This window comes from Camelus bactrianus, chromosome 35 (genome assembly GCF_048773025.1).
Source record: "Camelus bactrianus isolate YW-2024 breed Bactrian camel chromosome 35, ASM4877302v1, whole genome shotgun sequence".
In the NCBI taxonomy this organism is placed as follows: Eukaryota; Metazoa; Chordata; class Mammalia; order Artiodactyla; family Camelidae; genus Camelus; species Camelus bactrianus.
The window spans coordinates 16,734,958-16,758,185 of NC_133573.1; the positions used below are offsets into that span (position 1 = coordinate 16,734,958).

Here is a 23,228-nt window from a genome sequence, read left to right on the forward strand (position 1 = left end):
AGTCTACTTATATGAAGTATCTAAAATAGTCCAACTCATAGAAGCAGAGAGTAGACTGGTGGTGACCAGGGGCTGGGGGTGGGGGTAATGGGCAAATTGTTCAATGGGTATAAAGTTTTAGTTACCCAATATGAGTAAGTTCTAGAGATCTGCTGTACAACACGGTGCCTGTAGTTAACAATTCTGTATTGTACACTGAAGGGTTTTTATAAGAACATTGATGCTTATGCAGAGAAATTTACTGAATATTTATTTCAAAATTCAGCCTCTGATGGTATAACCACAAGCCATTTTAAATCGGCTAGTTTATAAGCATAGTATCACATTTTTTATAACCTCTTCATAATCTTGTGGTTTTACAGAGTCTTGTTTTATAGACGCCATGATAATTAATGGAATGAATTTAAATTGTTACCCATTCTTTCTTCCCGGTTCCTTTCTTTTTTTATCTTCCCACTGATAGTCTTTGGCAGCTCTTAAATAAATTCTACCTGTTTATATCAAGGGAAGAAAATTAACCCAAAAGTTTTCATCTTTAGACAAAGTCAATTATATAGTAGTTCTACTATGAACTATTCAATAGCACTTATCTTTCTGGGATATTTGTAAAATGCTGTTTTGTTTTTTTTTTAAATATACATGCTCCTGAATCTCCTTTTTCAGTTGTTCTTGATCATGTGACTTGTAATCAAGGTTCAGAATAATAAAAGCCTTTACTACTTAAAATAAATATTTGAAACACAAACACACACACACACATACACACGTACACACACATACACAAAGAGTTTGATAAGAGAGTAGACCTCAAGTCAAGGGTTTTCAACCACCAAAAAAGGGGGTAAAGATAGAAGGAAACTTTCGGAGGTGATGGTTATATACATATATGTGTATATATATTACCTTGACTGTGATGATTTCATGAGTGTATGTATGAATTCAAACTCATCAAATACATATATATTAAATATATGCAGTTTTTGTATATCAATTATACCTCAGTAAATCTGTTAAAAATAAAGTTTCCAAAAATAAAAGAGATCAAAAACATATACAGAATTAGGACTGAGAAAGAAAACAAGATAAGGAAGGCATTAAAATCATTTTTTAGAATCCTAGATATAATTCATAGCAATAAAGTTCAAAGCCGAGAGGAAATGTAGTTTTTGAGCAAAATATAAACTGCCAAAATTGATCCCAGATTAAACAAATTACCAATAGAAGAAATTGAAAAGATGATTAAATATTTACTATAAAAAATACAGCAACACTATGTATTGTCTCAGCTGAGTTGTTCTTACAATAAAAGCCTAATTTGGATATTATTTATACAATTCTAGACCACAAGAAAATATTAAAAGCTTCCAAATTCATTTTATGAAGTTATGATAACCTCTATTTTAAAATTGATAGGTGGAATCTGGGCGAGCCCTCCTAGATTTTGATTTCCCAGTCTAGAACTGGTATCTAGATCACTATGGCAACTGGCCAGAGGTTGATGAGAGCGATTCCAGTTTCTGAATTTGGTGGACCAGAAGTGCTGAAACTCCAGTCGGATGTTGTTGTACCGATTCCAGAAGAACATCAGGTTCTAATCAAAGTGCCAGCCTGTGGTGTGGACCCAGTGGACACATATATTCGCTCTGGTACCTACAGTGGGAAACCGCGCCTCCCCGCTACTCCTGGTGTAGATGTGGCTGGGCTGATAGAAGCTGTTGGAGAGCGTGTATCTGCTTTCAAGAAAGGTGACAGAGTCTTCACCACCAGCACGGTCTTGGGCGGCTCTGCCGAGTACAAGCTGGCCGCCGATCACACCGTTTACAAGCTGCCGGAGAAGCTGGACTTCCAGCAAGGAGCTGCCATCGGGGTCCTGTACTTCACGGCCTATCCCGCTCTGCTCCACAGCGCCTCCGCGAAAGCTGGAGAAAGTGTTCTGGTTCACGGAGCTAGTGGAGGAGTTGGACTAGCAGTGTGCCAGATTGCTAGAGTTTATGGCTTAAAGGGTTTGGGCACGGCCGCTACTGAGGAAGGACAAAGGGTTGTTTTGCAAAATGGAGCCCATGAAGTGTTTAATCACAGAGAAGATAATTATATCGATAAAATTCAGAAATCTGTTGGTGAAAAAGGAATTGATGTGATTATTGAAATGTTAGCTAATGTAAATCTTAGCAACGATTTGAACCTTTTGTCCCAAGGAGGACGAGTAATAATTGTTGGCAGCAAAGGTCCTATTGAAATAAATCCACGGGACACCATGGCAAAGGAATCTAGCATAAAAGGAGTTACTCTCTTTTCATCAACCAAGGAGGAATTTCAGCAGTTTGCAGCAGCCTTTCAAGCTGGAATGGAAATCGGTTGGTTGAGACCTGTAATAGGTTCTCAGTATCCGTTGAAGAAGGTGTCCCAGGCTCATGAAGATCTCATTCACAGCAGTGGCGCTACTGGAAAAATGGTTCTTCTCTTAAAATGATTACTCCTTTCATGGATTTCCTATTAGAAGTTTCTTACAGTATCTTTGCTTTAATTGGCATTCACTTGATTTAGTAAGTTTCTTATATTAAAAAAAAGATGTATCTTCAGAGATTATAAGCATTAGAGTATGATTTATTTTATAGCTGGCAGTATTTTTAAGCCTCTACCTCTCATCAGGAGGCATCAGAATAGGAAATAGAATGTTAGTGGTCACTTGGCATTGGAGTGCATTGCAGAAATACCTAATTGATGCGTGATCATTAATTCCGTATCTTTGACTAAAACCTGCTCATTCAAAATAACACTGCTTGATTTCCAAGCCTACTTCTCCTTCTACAGGTTCTTTAGTCTCTGATTAGCCCAGAATTATATTGGACTCTGAAATTTTCTGGACTAAATGAGACCCCCTTTTCAACACTAATCTCATCTAGATCTACAAGACTCTCAGAAGGGCAAGATAACCATGTCCAGAGAAATTTGTTAGTTTTCCAATAGTTTCCAAAATAGTAGAACATTGACTAGGTTAATGAATGATTACCAAAGGTCCATATCTTCTGTGAGGACAGCAGCCTTATCTTTGATATGATATGATGGGTACATAGTTTCCAAATAGATACTCCTTGATTGATTCAGCTTCAAAGTAGATTTAGAATGATCTGTTTTTGTGATGGGGGTCATATATTTTTCTTTAAATTAATAAATGAATTTAACACACTAAAAAAAAAATAAAATTGATAAAAAGTTGTATGAAAGGAAAAACAGACAAATCTCACATGAACACAAATGTAAAACATTCTACTAACAAGTAGAACCCAGCAACATATCAAAGGAATAATACATTGTGATCAAGTAGGATTTATTTCATAAATTCATGGATGTTTTAATATTATAAAATCTATCAACATAATTTGCTACATTAATCATTTTAAAAAGTAAAAGCATATATCATGACATTGGATGATAAAAAGTTACTTAATAAAATTAAACAATTTAGTCTAACAAAATTCTAACTAATGTAAGAGGAGCAGAAAGAAGTACATATCGGCGGCGGCGGGGGGCGGGGAGCGGGAGGTGGGGCGGCGGCGGGAGGTGGGGCGGCGGGAGGTGGGGGGGCGGGCTGCGGCGGCGGCCGCCGCCGAGTATTCGCCGCCCATCAGGCCGCCGCCAGTCGACGTTCCGCGGCGCGGTGCACAGCTTCTCCGGTGGCGCGTCGGGTTCGGAGGGTCGGCCTCCAGGCAGAGCTCTCCAGATGGAACTCTGAACCTCAGCCTCGGCGTCCTCTCATCGGAAAAGGTTTCCTAAAAGACAGAGGAATGGAGGAATCGCTAAGCCAGACGCAGCGGCTGCGTGAGCAGCAGGTGGCCAACTCTGAGGACGGGTATGTGCGGCAAGTCACCCATATGAATCGCCTGCACCGGTTCTTATGTTTTGGGTCTGAAGGTGGGATTTACTATATCAAAGAACAGAAGCTGGGCCTTGAGAATGCTGAAGCTTTAATTAGGTTGACTGAAGATGGCAGGGGATGTGAAGTGGTCCAGGAAGTAAAGTGCTTCAGTCAAGAAGACAGAACCGCAAAGCAGGAGCCTCTGCTCTTCGCCCTCGCCTTTTGTTCCCAGTGTCCTGACAGGAGCACCAAGCAAGCCGCTTTCAGAGCTGTTTCTGAAATTTGTCGCATTCCTACACACCTGTTCACTTTTATCCAGTTCAAGAAAGAGCGTAAGGAAAGCATGAGATGTGGCATGTGGGACCGTGCGCTAAGGAAAGGCTATAGCAGACTGGTACAATGAGAAAGGTGGCATGGCCCTGGCCCTGACTAAGTGTAAACAAAGAAATGGCTGGTCTCACAAAGATCTGTTAAGATTGTTGCATCTTAAACCTTCCAGTGAAGGACTTGCTGTTGTCACCAAATATGTTACAGAGGGCTAGAAAGAGGTCCATGAATTGTATAAAGACAAAAGGCACTTTCACCAGCACAATCTTAAGAGGTCCACGCCATCAGTTATCACGATAAAAATCCGAAGCTACTTCCCAGCTAATCTTAATCCAATGAAAGATAGTAAACAGTATAGTATGTGTATCGTGGAAAGTTTATCTCACCAAAAAAAAAAAAAAAAAAAAAGAAGGAAAAGTTAAGATGAACCCAAAGTTCTGTCTTCTAAACTAGCTCTTGGGAAGTAGCTTCAGAATACACTGTAGCCCCCTCTGTCCAACAGAGAACTTATTGTTGATAGACACTATGAAATAGTCAAGACCGTTTTGCTTTGGTGAATAATCATGTTTGTACTTAAAAGAAGTGAGAGCCCAAAATGTAGGTAGTTCCATATCATGTCACTTGTGTGAGAAATGCTTAAAGGTTTCTTGAGTGTTTTCATCGTGAAAGGACAGCTTTGGTAATGTCCAAATACTCTGAAATGCACTGGACCATGTGACTGTGATAGAATATGAAAATCTATCTATAAACTTTTATACCAAGGGAGTGGAAAAACCGCAACACTTAATTAAATTACGAATGACTTTTACAAATTCCTTTAACGGTTTTCTACAACCACCTAAATAGCAGGTTTCCTAGCCAGTGAAAAATGTATTTTGTTCTATTTACACTTGTAGAATTGTTACCATTAACCAGAAACATGATGGAAACTCCTGAGAAGAGATTCTAAAGTATGTCAGCTGAGGGAGTCTGTTTGGTTTGCTTTTGTTTGTTTATTGCTAAGGGTCATGACTTGACAGTTTCCTCTGACTTTTAACAATATAGCCACATGTAGGCACATTTTCTTTTTTTCATACTCTTAAATGAAAACATAAAATGTTTCAAGCAATTTAACTTCCCCAGGCATACTCTGAAAATGTAACAAAAAATCAACTGTAACCAGACTAGTTTTTTCCTTTAAAATCATTGTTTTAATTACTTTTAACTATTTTTTTTTAGCAAACTGTAAATAGGTTTTAGATACTTCTAATTGTAAACACGTCAGTGGCCTCCTGTCTCTTTGTCCATTATGCATTTGTGGCAAGACCTTTTTTGATAGTATAAAAAATAATAAAGCAGGCTAAGTCTTTCAGGCATGAAAGGCAGTTTTTGAGTGGCATATCAACACTAACCAGTCTGTAAGAAACTAATTTTTCTATTTTATTTGTGTATATTAAACTTCCTGTTCATTATAAAGTGCATTATTTTCATGAGCAAATATCCCTTCTTTGTGAGGAGGTTAACCTGTTGAAATGCCAATATATTTGCTCATAATTATATGGTTATCTAAGATAACATGCACATAAAACTTCAGGTTCTATATATTGTTCTTTAAAGGTAGTTAAAAGATTTACTGGGGATTTATAAAGGCCTTCTCACTATTATATAAAAAGTCAAACTAGTAAATGTAAATTATAGACTTTGGTGTGCTTGGGGGTTAGAGGTTTTATGTTTGGGGGAGTGGGGCTTACGTAATGTTAGAATTTGTATACTTTTTTCATGTGTTTCATGAGAAATTTGGGCTATAGGAGTGACAAGAAAATGTTCATTTTAAACTTGTTTGTCATATTAATGCCTTCACAGCAACTGGTAGCAATATGTAAAATATTGTGATCTACCTGAGATTTTTTGGTCAGCAAAGCTAGTAGCCCCCCCCCTCCCCCCCCCAAAATACGTTGCTTCTGATATCATTCTGCTTTTTTCCCTCTGTCAGCATTGGATTTGACATGTTAGCTACTTTTGATACATTAAAATACCATGTTCAGACTGAATTTAAATTTTAAAGAACCTAATAGAATCATGTAATAGTACTTGAATTCTTTAAACCCTAGATCTTCTTAAATTAAAAATTATAACATGGTTAACTTTTTATTCCTAATAGAAATGTTAAGTGGAATATAGCATAAATGTTTATTTCTTTCAGTTTTATATTATTTCTATAGTAGTTTTAGACAGATACTGTTTAGGAGCTAATAGTAGATCAACCAAAGCAGAAAGATTAGATGTAACCTTTTTGAAGTCACACAGATAAGTCTATTAAATGGGTGAGGGTAAGATTTAAGAAAGAGGAAGAAAAAAGAACTAAAAGCCACTGCACGAGGTAGCTTTATTTTCAAATCATGGCGCTCTAGAGTTGGGAGAAACCTGAGAGATTGCAAAGGTCATTTTTTCCTTTAGGCTAGGGACCCAAGGTTCTAGAGGGGCTTCAGAGCCCTGGCCCTAGGAATCTGCATCTCTTCCTCCCCACGGCATGGGGAGACGCTGACTCACAGAGCAGGGGGTGAAGTCCAGTTCTTCTGTCTTTTTAGGTATTAGGAAATAATGTAAATACATGATTGGTTTAGGAGGGATAAGCAGAGAAATTGTGAGCATGTATACTTTTGTAACTCAGTGTAACCCTCAAGCACAATTAACATCTCCATAACCCGTGTTGCTATATAACATAGTCCTGTAGAAAGAATAAAAAAAACTTACCTCATTATGAGTAAAATGTACTCAAGTGATAAAGTTTTATTTTCTGAATTACTTTTAGTGTTACTGCCGATTAGGGAAACGTTGCTTTTTAAAAAAATCCTAAGAAAAATCAAGTTAATTTCCTTGGGAAAAAAAAGTACATATATAAGATAAATTGTATTTACAAAAAACAGTCAACCTGAAAGGTGTAGCACTAAAGCCATTTTCATTAAAACCAGAAACAAGGCAAGGACACTTGCTATTTAGATGAAGATGTAATGCTGCTTTGGAAAATCTAGTAAATAGAATAGTACCAGGGGAAAACAAATTGGGACTGTGTTTGAAAAAAAGAAAGGAAAGTTTTTGTCGTAGATAAAATTGTATGCCTAGAAAACCCAAAAGCCCTGGTTAAAAAAAAAAAAAATTTTGATTAATAAAGGAATCAGGTTAAGGTATACAGAGACAAGAAAAATATACAAAAGTCCTTATAGTAATAATCATCTCTGTGTTATAATAACCAGCTAGAAATTGAAACAGGGAAAATTGAATCCTCATTTGTATCAAAAGTAAAAAAATATGTAGAATAAATTTATTCTAGCAAAGGACCTATAATGTAATAAAACCCATAAAGTTTTATTGAAGGACAGAAAGCTAATCAGAACAAAGATACACTATGAGAAGACATAGAGATGTAACTCCTTAAACAATTTATATGTGCAATTCTCATATGAATATAATTTTTGTATATTTAATTTACATAAATAATCTAGAGTTCATATGAAAAAACAAGAGTTTGAAACTAGTCCAAAGATTATAAAAAGAAACAGTGAGAGGAAACTTGACTGACACGTATTTAACAGTCATTGTAACCCAAACAGTATGCTATTTGCATTTGATTAGACAAATATATTCATGAAACAGATTTCTTAGATATAGATCTCATTAGGTAGGATATATGAAAGTTTAATATAAAAACATTCAGTTCACTGGAGGGAGAAGACGATTTATTTTATAACTGGTGCTGACATAACCGGCTATCCATAATTTCATTTTATTTTATTTATGATTCACATACTGTAATGCTTCGTTTTATTATTGAAGTATAGTCAGTTTACAACATGGTGTCAATTTCTGGTTTTACAACATAATGTTTCAGTCATACATATACATACATACATTTGTTTTCATATTCTTTTTCATTATGGGTTACTACAATATATTGAATATAGTTCCCTGTGCTATACAGAAGAGACTTGTTCATCTATCTTATATATAGTAGTTAATATTTGCAAATCTCGTGTCAGTTCTGGGTCCATTTGGTCTCAGATTCATTTCCTGTCCTTCTGTTACTCCTTGAGCCCTTCCAGGCTGCCTTTTCCATTCTCCTTTGACAAGTAGTCTGGCTGGGTTCCAGCCAGGGGGAGGCTGTGGGCGATACCTGGGCCTCAGGGGGGAAGGGAGAGACAAGGTATTTCTCTGCATCAGGGGGCATCTCCAGCAGCAGCTGCATCTTGTCATCTTCATAATAGCTTCAGCTCCTGTGCGACAGGTCTCCTGGGGACTCAAGCTTCAGTCGAGGAAATGCACCAACAGACAATTCCTAGAGGATAATACAAATGACTTTTCTTTTAGGCTAGGTTCCCCAAGACACAGACTCTGACACCAGGGTTCAAGGGGCGTATCTGGGAGTGGGGAAGTAAGACAGGGAAGTTAAGGGGCCAGTAAAAAGTACACCATTAAGTAAATCACCACCTTTAGGAACCGGAGCGTAATGTTGCTGGGGAACTCTGGGAAATAGCCCAGACACATACTGCAGAGTATCCCACTCGAGGACAGAGAGCTCTCATCCCTCACTGATGGAGGACTGCTCCCAGCGACCGTTACGTCCCCAGCATTTTGGCCTGTCACGTGGGTCCTCACAGCCAAAGAAAGTTCCCCGATAAAGAAAGGCAGGTGTTAGCATCTGGAAGTCCAGCTGGCATATATTAGGACACTAATATTATCTGCTACAACTATTAAACACAAAAGCATGTTCAGTTGCCCTGGAAGATTGGAAAATGCAAATTAAAGTAACAGATATTGGAGAACCCCGTAATATTTGCAATTATAAAAAGGAATGAAAGACACCACAGGAGAAAAGGCTCTCTTATACTTGGTGGTAGAAATAAGAATTGTTACAACATTTTGAAAAGCAATCTGATAACACCCATTAAAATTCAAAGCATACATATATAGAATTTTTTTTTGTCAGCAATCCCAATCCTGGAAGCTTTAGAAATCCCAGTCATCCTAAAATCCATCTCATAGAAGTAAGTGCAAAAGTCTATAGAAATATATATTCAGGATGACTTTAAAGCAATGTTGTAGATGGTTTTTTTCTTTGAAAGCAAATTCCCATCAATAAGAAAACGAAGAAATATTGGTGCCTTCATACCATATACAGTTGTGCAGCCATTTAACAATGATTAACTCAGAAGGATTTTCTCAAGGTATTAAGTGTGAAAACTAAAATATAGAGGTGTGTATGTAATTCTCCATTTTAGTAAGAAAAGTTTTTCTAAACACTGTCTTCATGTATATGTTTACACAAAAGCCTGGAGAAGGTACAAAAGTTACACAGCAGCTTGTTACCATGGTCACCCAGCTGGTGGGGGGAGAAATGGGGCAATGGCACCATTTAGGAGGGAAAATGAGGGAGGGAGGGAGGGGAGGAAAGAGAGGTGTGGTGCTTATGATTAAATAGTATTATGGTATTTCTGTATTATTTTCTGTATGTGTGGGTATCAAGAGATATATGAAGGAAAGTCTCCAACATTAAATGGTGTAGGTTGATGGGATATCAAGAGATAATTTTAACTTTTTCTTTCATTTTTTAGTATTAATTAATATGTATTATGTTTTGATTAGAATAAAACAAAACTTTTGTGAAGTAAAAATATCTATCTATCTGTGGGCATGCAGTAAATTTTACTTTCTTTTCTAAGCTGGAATTTCTCAAAAAAAAAAAAAAAGATGAATTCTGTGAACTAGTTATTTGTTGTAGCTGAATTAAGAACTCTGGGATCAAGTAAGTTTAGGAAACACTGAAATCAATTGGAGTCGTATGACTTTATTCTGGAACTTTCAGAACCAGAACAGAACGTGGTACAAAAAGTTTCCTGATCTCATTTGACCACAGAACTCTTCACCCCTGTCTTTTTGTGGGTGAGGAGCACTTTGAAACTCTAAAGTTCCCTGAAACTTCTTTGGGGAAATGAAAAACCACTGAAGATTTTTGAGCAAGTGATACATGTTCTAGGAAAATTAATGAAGAGTGGTGTTCTAGACACAAATGCTCTCTTTTCTCAAAGGCTTATATCTGGGTATTTCACAGGCTGAGATCATTAGTGGAACATTTTTTCTCTTCACTTTGATACTTGGCTGTCCCTAGTGATTTATGGAACTTTGCAACTTTGTGGTTTCCTTATCTATGGAGTAAGAAGAGGAGAAATTAAGTTAATATAAACTATCTGCTAGCATCCACGGTGGGAAAGAGACCTCATGGAATTTCACTGAGGAATTTTTCTATTATTGGTGTGGAAGTGAATGAAGAATCACTCCAGGAGTCTTAATGAATCGTGTTAAGATGCATTGTTATGAACCCTTTCAGGCTTAGTTTTCAATAGTTCAAAGACTATTCCTACTTATACCTACTTCATAAAAGGTTGACCTTGAAAGGGTTCGTATCTCTGTAGTCTTTCCTAATCCTTACACTTGAAGGAACAAACCTCTTTTCTGAATCTCAAAGTAATTCAGCTTTAAATGTCAGTTCAGGCTTCCAGAAAAGAGATGTCAAGATAGAATTGGAAATGCAAGAGCTGTTCATGTATGACTGTGCAACAGAAACTGACACAACATTGTAAACTGACTGTACTTCAATTAAAAAAAAAAAAAAAAAAAGACATGCAAGAGCTTTACTAGGAGACTCTCCTTTGAAAGGCAAAGAGGTGAGGACAGGAGGCTTCAGACCAAGATTCGAGTCTGGTACCTAGTGTGTGATAGGAGGGGATGGAGGGAGGAGGAAGGAAGACGGGATAGAAGCCCAGCAGTGGGTCCTGTTAACTACCCTCTCCGCAACAGATGCCTTGCAGAAGGAAGATCTGGGCAGCGCACTATGACTGTCACACTTTATAGCTCATGAGACTTATCTTCCTTTCCATCATTATTAGAATCATTTATTATATATCGTACTTCCCCATCTAGCTTGTTAGGGACTTGGGCATAAGCTCCATATCTGATTTACTCGTGGTAATGTGCAAAGCTGTGATATGCCTGGAGGGACCCAGAGACTATAACACAAAACAAACTGCCAGTAATTTCTTTCTGCAGGAATAATCACTTCTCTGATACGTAATGCCTTATGGTGTGAAGTCAGGTTTTCCTCGGTGACTATGATTTCTCCATTGCCTTCAGCACCTTTTGAGGACACAGTTTACCATCCTGACTGCATGCTCTTATTTACTAGGGAGTTGACCTGCCTCCTAAATCCTTTTCCTTCTTTGACAGTGGTGTGAGGTTAAGCTAGAGTTTATACCACGTTTCCCAATCCACTCAGCCCCAAATTCCATCTGACACTACGCATGTACATTAATTTTAGACATTTATCAACATTTTACTATGAACTTGTTAAGCATTCAAGTTAGATATATAGTTGACACAGACTACAAAAGGCACTCAATAAATATTTCTAGTTTGAATAAACCACATTCAACTTTTCCTTGTACAGGCAGACCTCGGAGATATTGTGGGTTTGGTTCCAGACCACTTGATAAAGCAAATTATCACAAGAAAGTGAGTAACAGGAGCTTTTTGGTTTCCCAGTGCATATAAAAATATTGTTTACACTCTAGTGTAGCATTGTACCAAAAACAAACAAAACAAAACAGTGTACATACTTTAAAACTATTGTATTGCTAAAAATCACTAACCATCATCTGAGACTTCAGGGAGTCATAATCTTTCTGCAACAAGAACATCAACGATCACTGATCCCAGATCACCATTGCAAAGGATCATAATGGAAAAGAGAATTACCCAAATGTGACACAGAGACTCAAAGTGAGCACATGCTGTTGGAAAAATGGCGCAGACTTGCTCGATGCAGGATTGCCATAAACCTTCACTTTGTAGAAAATGCATTATCCGTGAAACTAATACAAGCACAATTAAACAAGGCATGCTTGTACTCACATGGTAGTTGCACCATCTGGTCTGCAAGAGCAGACTGGTGCCACACACACTGGGGCAAGTCAAACGATTTGTCCTCTCTATGATCCTTTAAGAAATATTAGGTCACTATTGTTGGGGTCTATAGTTAATTTTTCCTTTTTAAGTCAAAATGTAAAAGTTCTTCTTTTAACTCCTAAGAGCTGCCACCCTGAAGGCTTCATGGAAAGAACTGAAGGGTAAGAAGCCGTAATTCTTTTTTACAGTCTGGTGTCAATATTACTTATTCTGGTCCAATGGCTCCTCATCTCACTTACTATTACTGATTTGCCAGTAACATTCAGCATCAGTTAAAAACACGCAAGGTAGCTTACCTACATTCAAGTATATGTATATGCATGGAAAGATTTCCTTTGAATTTCAGAATGACAGGAGCACCGCAGGATTAACATCTAGCCTGAGAAAGGAAGGAAGAAGCTAACATTCCATTGAGTGTGATTTTATTTGAAAAGAAACACTTCTTTCATTTCCCAACCCCGTCGCTGGCATCACATGCAATTATGAATCCGTAAATATGTTTTAGTTCCCACTAAATCGTTTACAACACAGAAGACCCATCTCATAAAAGGGATCTAGGCTAGAATGTTCTTAACTGTCTACAATACAGATCTATGAGCTGAAATTTATCAATCCTGGGGGCTTGATAAGCAAAAGCCTGAGCAAGTGGAAAGGAAATATCTCCTCTCTTGCACATATATCGGAGGATATAAAACTGTTCCCACCTCACAGAGGTGAGAATTCCATTTTCCTGTGAACCAAACAGGAATTCTGAGCCCAAAGCAAACTAAAACATCTTCAGAAACCTTAGGAAATCAGAAGCTGGAGATTTCTGCTATCCCAAATCACTAGTTAGCAGTCTAGAGAGCTTGGTTTAATTCTTAGTGAGTCCTAATACGAGGATCTAAGAAATAGTGGTGCCAACTGTTTGACTATCCAGGGTTTATAGCTTGTTAGTAGCATTCTGTGTACAAGGAAGAAGCCTCTTCTGTTATTCGAGCAGACCCATTTCCACATGGCTGTCAGCCTTCTGCATTTGACCAGGCATTCCACAGAGTGCCAACTCTCACCCCTATTAAACTGCAGAAAATAGAAGCTTACATCAAATTGCCATTTCAACCCCTGCAATCCCGCTAATCCTTCATCTCAGGAGAGTAGCGAATCTGACTGAACCACAGTGCAAGTTCTTAGGAGACAGTGGTGATTTATGAAACTTCTGTCCCTTGATGGCCATTCTCAGCTAAGAAATAATAATCCTTTAAGAAAAGAAGACTGTGCTCCCTTCCTTCATCCCTCAAATATTTGTTTTGCACTTAGTGAACGAAGTCAAATAACATATTGAGGAAAATCTCTTGATGGCAAGATTGAGCTGAAGACCCACAAGACTTGAAACATTATCATTTCACCTCTCATTCTTGAGTCTGATTGAAATGAGCTCTGGAGATGGTGACGCAGTCCATGGAGGGCCCTACAGGATAGTAAATTCAGATCAAAAGTCATTGTATGTATGAACTGGTGCTGACTTTATGGGACAGCCTGTTTCCATTTAGACAGGTTCAAGTACCAAGGAACAGAATCACTTCCCTCCTCCTCATTAGATTAAAACTGGAACCACTTTTAAACACACTTTCACTTGGTGCTCCCCTATTACCCTGGTTTTCCTGGAATCATAAGATCTTTGTTTCCTGATGACAGCAAACATTTCACCCTCTGTTCACCTTGCCTTCCTCTTGTAAAACAGAAGTATCATAACTAGGAAACCAGATGGTTCAAAGTGTAGTCCTTCATTTTGTTTATAAAGAATTACAAAGCTCCAACAATAACCAACAACCAGCCTCCAGAATTAAAGCGTCTTCACATGGGGAACCATATAACCCACTCAAGGGGTCTCATATTTCTGCCTATTGATGAATTAAACATTTTTTGCATTTAATTTCTGGGAAACAAACTGGATTTCATGGGAAAATAAATTAACAGAAAGACTCATAAGTTTTACCTATTTTTTTCAGCACATACTAGTGTCAGATAAATCCTGAAGGAGAACACCAGTTCACTGAAAAATTAAGATCTCTAACAATAATTGCTATGACCACAATGGGCTATCTGTTCATTTAAGATCTACCACACCTGAACAGACACAGTGAAAGCAGAAGGCAGTGGTTCAAAGAACTGCTGATTCATACTCTACACAGCAGGCTGAGTAGCAAAATATAACAATGTGAGTTTTGGAGTCACAGGGACCTGAGTTGAAATCCCACTGGTTTCTCCTCTTACTTGCAGTTTTGGCTAAATGATTTACCTTCCCAGTGTCTCTGTTTCCTTATTTTCAGAATGGTGGTTGTAGTGCACATTTTTACAGTGTCTGCTTGGCCTGTAACACACTCTTTTTCAGAGACCAGCCCCCTGGGCCCCTTCTATGCCCCTCCTCAACCTGGGGCATCAGAGGCCATTTTGGGGGCTAATGCCTGGAGTGGATACTTGACCCAGGACCATCGATTTCCTCTCTGTGTATTATTTAGATGGAGTAGCAGTCAACAGGCCTCTGCTGGCAGCTGGAACCAGAGGTCGGTAGGGTAGCCCACACAAGGAGAAGCAGGAAAAGACAGCAAAGGCAAAAGACACTAGGAGTCAGAGAGGGAAATAAAAGTCTATGTGGTTCAGAACCAGGGATTAAGGACTAAAGAAGTGACTGTCTTGTCATGTGACAGCTTTCAAGTTCTTGGCTTAACTCACATGTGAGGCCACATTGCTCGAGTGAGATTGTAAATTGCAGTAAATTTCCCTTTTTTGTTTTAGATTTAAAATGAATTTCCTGCCAATAAAAATGAAAGTAACCATGCCCACTATAGAAATAGTGGCTATGTATAAGGGTAATGGTGAACATTAAACTATGTAAGTAAAATGCCAGCTCAGTTACATTCAATAAATGATGGCTACTGTGATTATGTCACTCTTCCTTGAGCAAAATGGGAATACATTTGCAAGAAAAGACAAATATTGGAGAGAGATTTTAAAGTATGTTAATAGAGGGAAACCATAGTAAATTGGTAGAAAACATAATTATAATTGATGCTAGTAACATACTTTCTTAGTAACCCAGAATTTGTCTTTCTCAATGGCACTGCTAATGGGCCACAGGGATCTCATTTGTGTGTGAGTGTGTGTGTGTGTGTGTGTGTGTATGAAGATAATACACTTTCATCACTTAGTGAATTCAGATTACTGTTATAAGGGCAGGTGAACATCATCTAATGAATATGACATTAGATTTCATTATATGCTTATTCCATTTTATACAATCACTAACTGGAATTACAAAAGTTACATTTATGAATGTGAAAAGTTTCAACTAAAACTAAGTAGTCAGCAGCAGCAGTCAGTATTTTAAAATCATGATGTTTGGCCAGCAGCAATTTTCAAAAAAAGTCTCCATCTGATCACCTACTGCACAGGGGCTTCAAAAGCAGGGGCTTCCCCATCTTTCAAGTCACCAGGTTTCTGATCTCGTTCTATTCCCTTCCATCTGTGTCTCCAACCAGCCAATTCTTGCCTGAGAGCCTCTCAAATACTTTGCTAGATGTAAGTGGTAACAACTAACACTCCTAATATTCTGCTTTCCAAATTCTTGCCTGAGAGCTAGAGTTGCAGCAGTACTTGGTCTGCTTTCCAAGTTCCTGCAGGGTCAGCTTTGCCAAATGTTTGGTTCTGCCAAACAAGCCTTTCCCGCCTTCCAGCCTGTCGTGTCTGCTTCTCATGGCCTCAAGGTAAGCCAGAAAAGGTGGAGAGAAAGAGGCAAGAGAGGAAGCAAAATGAAATTCGTCTTGATGATTGTATCCAGGAAAGAACTAGGGTTTGGTTCCTAACACAAAGAACTGATCAGAAGTACAAACATCAGAGGCTTCTAAAGTTTCTGAAGGAACCACAGTGCCAGAGAAATTCTGGGCCCAGAATAAAAGAATGCCCTTGACTGTTCATTACTTAAGATACTCCTTCATCTCCTCAATTAACACAAGTAGTAAATGGACTTCAAAAGCAACACATCCCAAAGAGGAATTCCTCAATAACCCATTAACACACACATATATAGATATAGATATATAGGTACATACATACATATTTACATGAGTGTGTGTGTGTGTGTGTGTGTGTGTATATATGAATATATTTGAGGTTGTTCTCTTATGGAGGAAAAGTGTGCCAAAATGATGTCTGATTTTTAGAGACTTCCAACTGCTCACCCAAACCTCCTTCTCTCCTTGACACATTCGTGACATTTCTCTCCCCCCTGTGCAGTTAGGTATGGCCAGGTTACCATGTTGATGACATGTGAAGAAGTGTTAGGCACCATATTTACATCTGGGCCATAAAAAATACTCTGATCTGTACTCCTCCATGTCTGTTCCCTTTTAGCTGAATATACGTGGATGGACACATTTAGAAATCATGTGTTGAAGACAGCAGAACACAAAATGCAGAGTCAAAGTCTTAGAATAACTGTCTTGGAGGTGAGTTTCCTACCAATCAGGAACACCTGCTCTTGACTTCACAAAAATTAGAAATAAACTTCAATATTATTTGAACCATTATACATTGTGAGTTTTGTTGGTTATACTTGCTATCCTTATCCAAAATCAGTATTTAATGTTCCCAATTCATTTAATTTTTTGTTGTAATTTTCTGATGAAAGTGAATGTGCTCCATGTCAGAAACCTCGTGAAAGGTAAATGGCAAGAAAGTATGTATTTTCTACTTAGCAATAGTCCATGAAATTAAATACCTGGCAAAATTCATTACACAGACATGCTGTTTTAGACTACATCAATGAAAGCACAAAGTATGTTTAGCACATCTTTATTATTATGAAACAAATTCTAAAGTAACAATAATAGGTAGGGAGTTATAAGGAAATGATCTATACTGAAACAAATGCATCTTCATAGCTCTTCAAGGATTTAAGCACAAACTACATTTACTGAAATAGTTTAACAATATTAGATTTATATTTTAAAAGCAAGCAGCAATTAATTTTGTCTCTTACACATATTCATATGTTAAAAACTCAGCCTAATATATCTTTTTTTCTAATGTCTTTGAGGTCAGTTACTATTCATTTATTTAAAAAAATAACACAAGTATAGATTTCTAAGACCTATGAGAAGCTGCTATTATAGTTGGTTACACTGTAAGAAAAATTATGCAGGAGAAGCTGAGGGTACCTACTAAAATTCCTCCACTTGGAAATAAAAAATAGAAGGCAATCATTTATAAACCACAAAAAAGTATGAGACATCTTACAATGTTGTCGTGATTAACTCTAATGTAAATATAATCCCAGATGTCCCTTTAAATACATAATATTGGCTTTATCTCATTAGAACTTAAGTTTATATATCATAGCTTTTAGGATTTCTTCATTGACACATCTTTGTTTCATGTTTTTAAAGGCTATAAAAAGAATGTATGTGAAATATTAATAATAATTATTATAGAAATAAAGCAGCAATGGCTGCATGTATTGAGTCCTTATGTTCTTACCACTGTGCTCACCACTTAACATAGATCATTTCATCTTTGTCATTAATCACAGCAATATTTTTGGATCTGTCTCCTAAGGCCAAAATAAGTAAAAGCAAAAATAAACAAATGGGATCTAGTTAAATTTAAGTTTTGCACAGCAAAGGAAACCATCAACAAAATGAAAAGACAACCTATAGAATGGGAGAAAATATTTGCCAATGCTATGACTGACAAGGGTTAATATCCACCTATATAAACAGTTTATACGACTCAATATTAAAAAAAAATAATAATCCAAACAAAAAAATGAGCAGAAGACCTGAACAGACATTTTCCCAAAGAGGATGTACAGATGGCTAATGGACACATGAGAGGATCCTCAACATCACTAGAGAAATGCAAATCAAAACCACAGTGAGACACCACCTCACACGTGTTAGAATGGCCATCATCAGAAAGACCACAAAGAACAAATGCTGACAAGGATGTGGAGAAAAGGGAACCTCTGTACCCTGTTGGTGGGAGTGTAAATTAGGGCAGCCACTATAAAAAGCAGTATGGAAGTTCCTCAAAAACACTGAAAACAGAACTATCATATGATCCAGCAATTCCACTCCTGGGTGGAAAAAAATCTAAACACTAATTCAAAAAGATACATGCACTCAATGTTCACAGCAGCATTATTTACAATATCCAAGATATGGAAGCAACTCAAGTGTCCATCAACAGATGAATGGATAAGGAAGATGTGGCATACACACACACACAAACACACACACAATGGAATATTACTTAGCGATTAAAAATGAATGAAATTCTGCCATTTGCAGCAACATGGATGGACCCAGAGAATATTATGCCTAGTTAAATAAGGCAGATAGAAAAAGACAAAGACTATATGATATCACTTATATGTGAAATCTAAAAAATAAAACAAATGAGTATTTTTTCAATAAAACAGAAACAGACCCACAGATACAGAAAACAAACTAGCGGTTATCAGTAGGGGGAGGGAAAGGGAGAGAGGCAAGATAGGGGTATGGGATAAAGTGATACAAACTGCTATGATTAAAATCAATAAGCAAGAAGGATATATTGTGCAGCACAATTGTAGCCATTATCTTGTGATAAATTTTAACAGAGTATAATCTGTAAAAATACTGAATCACTATGCTATACACCTGAAACTACTATTGTAAATCAACTGTACATCCAAAACAAAAGTTGGATTCCATCTTGCTAAAAAAAAAAATCTTCCCCACAACCCTGTGGGTAAGTACCATTTACTACAGCTGCACAACTCCAGGGGGTGCCACTCATATAATGGTCCATGTACATGCTGCCTCTTGGAGTTGTGCAGTGCACAGCTTCCAAAGCCACATGTGGTGATCCTGACTTCTATTATTCTCACGTTAGAGATGAGGAAACTGAGGGTCATACAGGGAGAGGAGAAAACAAATTCTTAAGAAAGTAAACCCTAAACCAGACGCTGTCTTTGAGGGGTAGGATTGAAATCAATTCATTTTGAAAAGACAATGGCTGTGCTGCTAATAAGTATTAAAATAATACAATTAAGGTTGGCAAGAGTCTATACCCACTGCCCATTCCTGGACACGTGCCTTTAAGTGAGTGGGACAACCTTCATCTACTGACCAGCAACTGGAAAAGCTAGGGCACCTCTTCCGTGTTCCTAGAGCTCTCTGGGCATTTCACTGCATTATACTGTCATTCTTTAACCAGCCAGTCCTCCCTCTACAATCGGAATTTTTAAAGAACCATCCCATATTTGTATCCCTAAAAAAAGACCGTAACAGATATTCTATTAGGTTTTTTTTTGCAAATTAATGAAAAGGATGTTAGTTTAGTATTTACATAGAACAATGGTGTATTTAAAAACTGGTTTTCTATCCATCACATTTGAAACCCAAAACCTCAACACATTTCAGAAGTCAGCTGAAAGGGAATTGAGGAAAATGTTACTTGACCATGAAAGACAGCTTTCTAAACAAATGCCCTTATCATGAAATCCCAGGAGTTGGACTATGTATGGCTATTTGGCAAAAAAAAAAAAAAAAAAAAAAAAAAAAAAAAAAACCAGTTATTGTATATCTCACATTAAGACAAACTTAACAGTAAAAAAAAAACCCCAATATGTTCTCTTATTATAGTTAGAGGTCTTCGTTTCCTCAAGTTTGGACTAATTTTAGCTCTCAGATTATTTAGTGTTGAAGAAAAGGTATTCATTTACAGTTTAGAGCCAACTATTTCTAAAAGTTTTGAAGGCAACTTGAGGAAATAATGAGCTGTATCTAAAATTATTCCAAGTGCAATCTTGCTTCTGAAATGTCCCTTGTGTGGGGTTTGTTTGTTCTTGCCTGGGACAAAATACTCTACCCTGCCTTCCTAATTTTTTTGGAATAAAGTTAAGAACTTCAGAGGTCAGGACAGCACATCCCTGAGATCTCTTCTGAAATGGCAGATTGCTAAGCAGGGGAAAGGAGTTTCACAAATTCAGTGAATCTGATACAGGGTAGAAACACTGGAAACAGAATATGACAGCTTTAAGCTTTGAGACATTAGATATATGAAAAATACACTGTCTACGCAGGAATCTACCTTACATGAAGTGTCTGAGGAAGGACTGATGTTATGGGTAGTGTCAGAAATGCTGTTTCTTGCTATTCATGATTAAACAAAGGTGCTTGGCAGCCCCATATGTCTCTGAGATTAACAAGCCATACCTCTACGTGTCTGATATTAAACAGACACTTTTACTGCATATGTACTGAGGAGCTTGGATTAAAAGTCAGATTTGTCACTTGGGATGAATTATGTGGGGAGCTGGGGATGTGTTTTGCCCTGCAGTGGTGCCAATGTTGAGATCACAAAATTCCAGTAAGTTTGTGGCTTGACGCAGGACATTTTACGAAGTCATGAAGGTCACAATTCACACTGGTGCCAACATACGTTATGGAGAGGAAAGGGAAATATCCCGGAATACATTTCTCAGAGTTCCCTGCTCAAGGAAACAGTTAAAGCACAATCACTGTTCTGTTGAAAGGGGAGTCGCACTGGGGGAACCATAAATCCTTCCAGTCAACCAGTGGCAAAAATGAGCTCCCTTAATATTTTCTTCGGGTACAGAAGTCAGAGACTTTTGAAGACTCAAGGATTCAGTTTTGATTCACTGCAGTTAACTTTACTGAATAACATTGTGGGAGAGGAAACCCATGGACTCCCATCTCTTACCCAGTTCCCAAGTGTACATCCAGAGACCATATAAGCTGTTAAAAAGCAGCTCAAAGTGAATTCTAATAATACAAATTTTGTGAACAGGTTTTAGATTGCACTTACTGACAGCTCAAAATAGTGCTCACTGGTTGACTACGAAGATGCCAAAGTGCAGCAAAAACTAGGAAACCTTGTTCTCAAAGACAAAATCAGTGCACTGACTCAATGGCTGGATATGTCAATAACAGTCTTGTTCATTGAGATTGGGGAAACAATCTAGGATATTGGTTAAGAAGGAAATTTATTTCCTGAAACCCATTACTACTTACGTTGTGCTTGTTCTTAGAAAATACGTGCTGACTTAGGGCAAAGAATCATGATATCTTCACTTTGCCCTTAAATCAATAGTTGAGTCCACGTGAAGGGTTATATGGGGTACTTATCATGCTATTTCTTCTAATTTTCTGTAAGTAAATTGAAGTATTTCAAAATAAAAAGTTTTAAAAAGAAGTAGTTTTCTGTAATCTTCTGTGTATTAGTTATATAATCCAGTTCAAGTTACTTCTTGTTCTGAAATCTCAATGTTCTCATCTATAAAATGAGAATAATACTGGTGACACCCTCAAAGAATTCAATGAAATAATCAGTAACTCAAAAAAGGTAGGAATAACACAAATCTTAAAAGTTATTTGCTACATATGCTTGATCATGAATTTTGGTTTTGGCCAGTTACAAGCAGCTGAGTCCCTATGCGATCCACGATGATAATAAAATATGCTGATGCTTTATTAAATCATCATCAATGCTCAAAAATATTCAATTTTTTAAATTACAAACATTATAAAGCAATCTATTATTGAAGTGGCCTGTTTAATTATAAAACAATTATATAGGTCCAGAGATATTTATTAAGTGAAACTGAATGGATTGGAAATTTATCAGGCATGAAAAATTACTTTGAAACCATGCAATTTTTAGCAGTTTCTAAAAAAAAAAAAAAAAAAAAAAAATCCCAGAAAATACAGACAAAAACAGGAAGCAATGTTTCCTTAAGTTTTCCTAGATACAGTTGAAATGTTAATAATTGCTTTCAGCATTTATAGACAATGAAGCCATTTACTGTTATCACTATGCCAAGGTGGTGGAAGAAATATTTTACCAATAGAGAAAATAACTTTCAATACCTTCTCTTGAGTAAGCTGATGCCAGCATTATATTAAAGATCAGTGCTCTTTTTCATATAATGGATAACTTTTCTTATCCTTATGAGAGCTATAATTACTCTAGCATTTCAGTGTCTACCTTTAATTCTACCTAGAAATATTCTGCCAGACTGGCAATAGTTAAATATGCTAAAAGTTAAAATGATAGGTTGCTCTGCCTTTAAAACACTGAACATATTAATCTATGACAGTATTCATGGGACAGGGACTTCTATCCAGATTTCTTAGCACAGGAAAAGGAGGAGATTAAATATATTCAAAGACCCCAATAGAAAGCTGGTATTAGATTGGACTGGGGTAGTACCAGAACTGATCACACAGCCTTCTAATTATTTCATTGTCTAGAATGGTTCACATTCAGAAAACAAAATCCATTCACCATGGAGACAAAAAGCATTTAAAAGTCAAGAAATTCTCATCAACTTCACACTCCAGTAGGACGAGGTACCACTGTTCTCCTGACTCTCAGAGAGGTAAAAGTAGAGTATCGCTAAGTTTTCAAAACCCAAACTTCAAACTTTTGACTAAGTTATATGGTTTATAGCCCCACCAAATCCTGTTTATGAAATTTTAACTTCCAAGAACCAGGTGACCACATATGTTGCCATCAAATTGGACACTTACGAGAATAAAGGGGGATAAACTAGGACCATCTGGGCGAACCAAGACATAATGATTATTAAGAATAAACTTTCAGGGGGGAAGGTATAGCTCAAATGGTAGAGCACATGCTTCATATGCATGAGGTCCTGGGTTCAATCTCCAGTACCTCTTCTAAAAATAAATAAAATAAACCTAATTAACCCCCACCCAACCAAAAAAATGTATGAGTTTAAAAAATAAAAGAATAAACTTTCAATGAGCCTTAGATGGCAAATGAAAGGAAGCTTTCTCTTCAAAAATGTTTATTACTAGACTCTATGCCTAGAACTACTCTGGGGTTGCTAATATACAAAGAATTCCATGATTCTTGGAAGAGTAATTTGGGTAAATACCTAATGGGTAAATATTGTTCTGGGAAGCCATCAGGTTTGAGTTCTTTAGACAAAGTTGTTAAAATATCACTCTCTTTATCCAAAGATCAGTAAGCACAGAAAGTC

The 23,228-nt window shown here is 37.2% G+C and overlaps 2 protein-coding genes, 1 non-coding gene and 1 pseudogene across 5 annotated transcripts in view; 3 read left to right on the forward strand and 1 right to left on the reverse strand.

Moving 5' to 3' along the window:
• Positions 1 to 1,429: 1,429 nt before the first annotated feature.
• Positions 1,430 to 2,561, forward strand: LOC105078376 (quinone oxidoreductase-like). Its single transcript, XM_010966931.2, has one exon. The coding sequence runs from the start codon at positions 1,478 to 1,480 to the stop codon at positions 2,468 to 2,470; it is 993 nt and encodes a 330-aa protein (XP_010965233.2). The 5' UTR covers positions 1,430 to 1,477; the 3' UTR covers positions 2,471 to 2,561.
• Positions 2,562 to 3,391: 830 nt separating this feature from the next.
• ST8SIA6 (ST8 alpha-N-acetyl-neuraminide alpha-2,8-sialyltransferase 6) overlaps positions 3,392 to 23,228 on the reverse strand; it is a 140,545-nt gene continuing 120,708 nt past the window's right edge. For 2 of the 3 annotated variants that reach the window (XM_074358079.1, XM_074358081.1), the window contains one exon: positions 6,532 to 8,495. Coding sequence is in view for 1 of the 3 variants with exons in the window: in XM_074358081.1 (XP_074214182.1) it covers positions 8,465 to 8,495 (31 nt within the window). In the remaining 2 variants the exon portion in view is untranslated. Of the gene's footprint in view, positions 3,771 to 6,531; positions 8,496 to 23,228 lie in introns of those variants that run through there. The other variant, XM_074358080.1, reaches the window with a different exon arrangement.
• Positions 3,766 to 4,600, forward strand: LOC141576000 (RNA-binding protein RO60 pseudogene; annotated as a pseudogene).
• TRNAM-CAU (transfer RNA methionine (anticodon CAU)) lies at positions 22,830 to 22,904 on the forward strand. Its single transcript has one exon. It is a non-coding gene; the product is annotated as a tRNA-Met (tRNA).

What these genes read in the sequence shown, in the direction of transcription:
- LOC105078376 (XM_010966931.2), top strand. Translation starts at nt 1,478, where the DNA reads ATGGCAACTGGCCAGAGGTTGATGAGAGCGATTCCAGTTTCTGAATTT.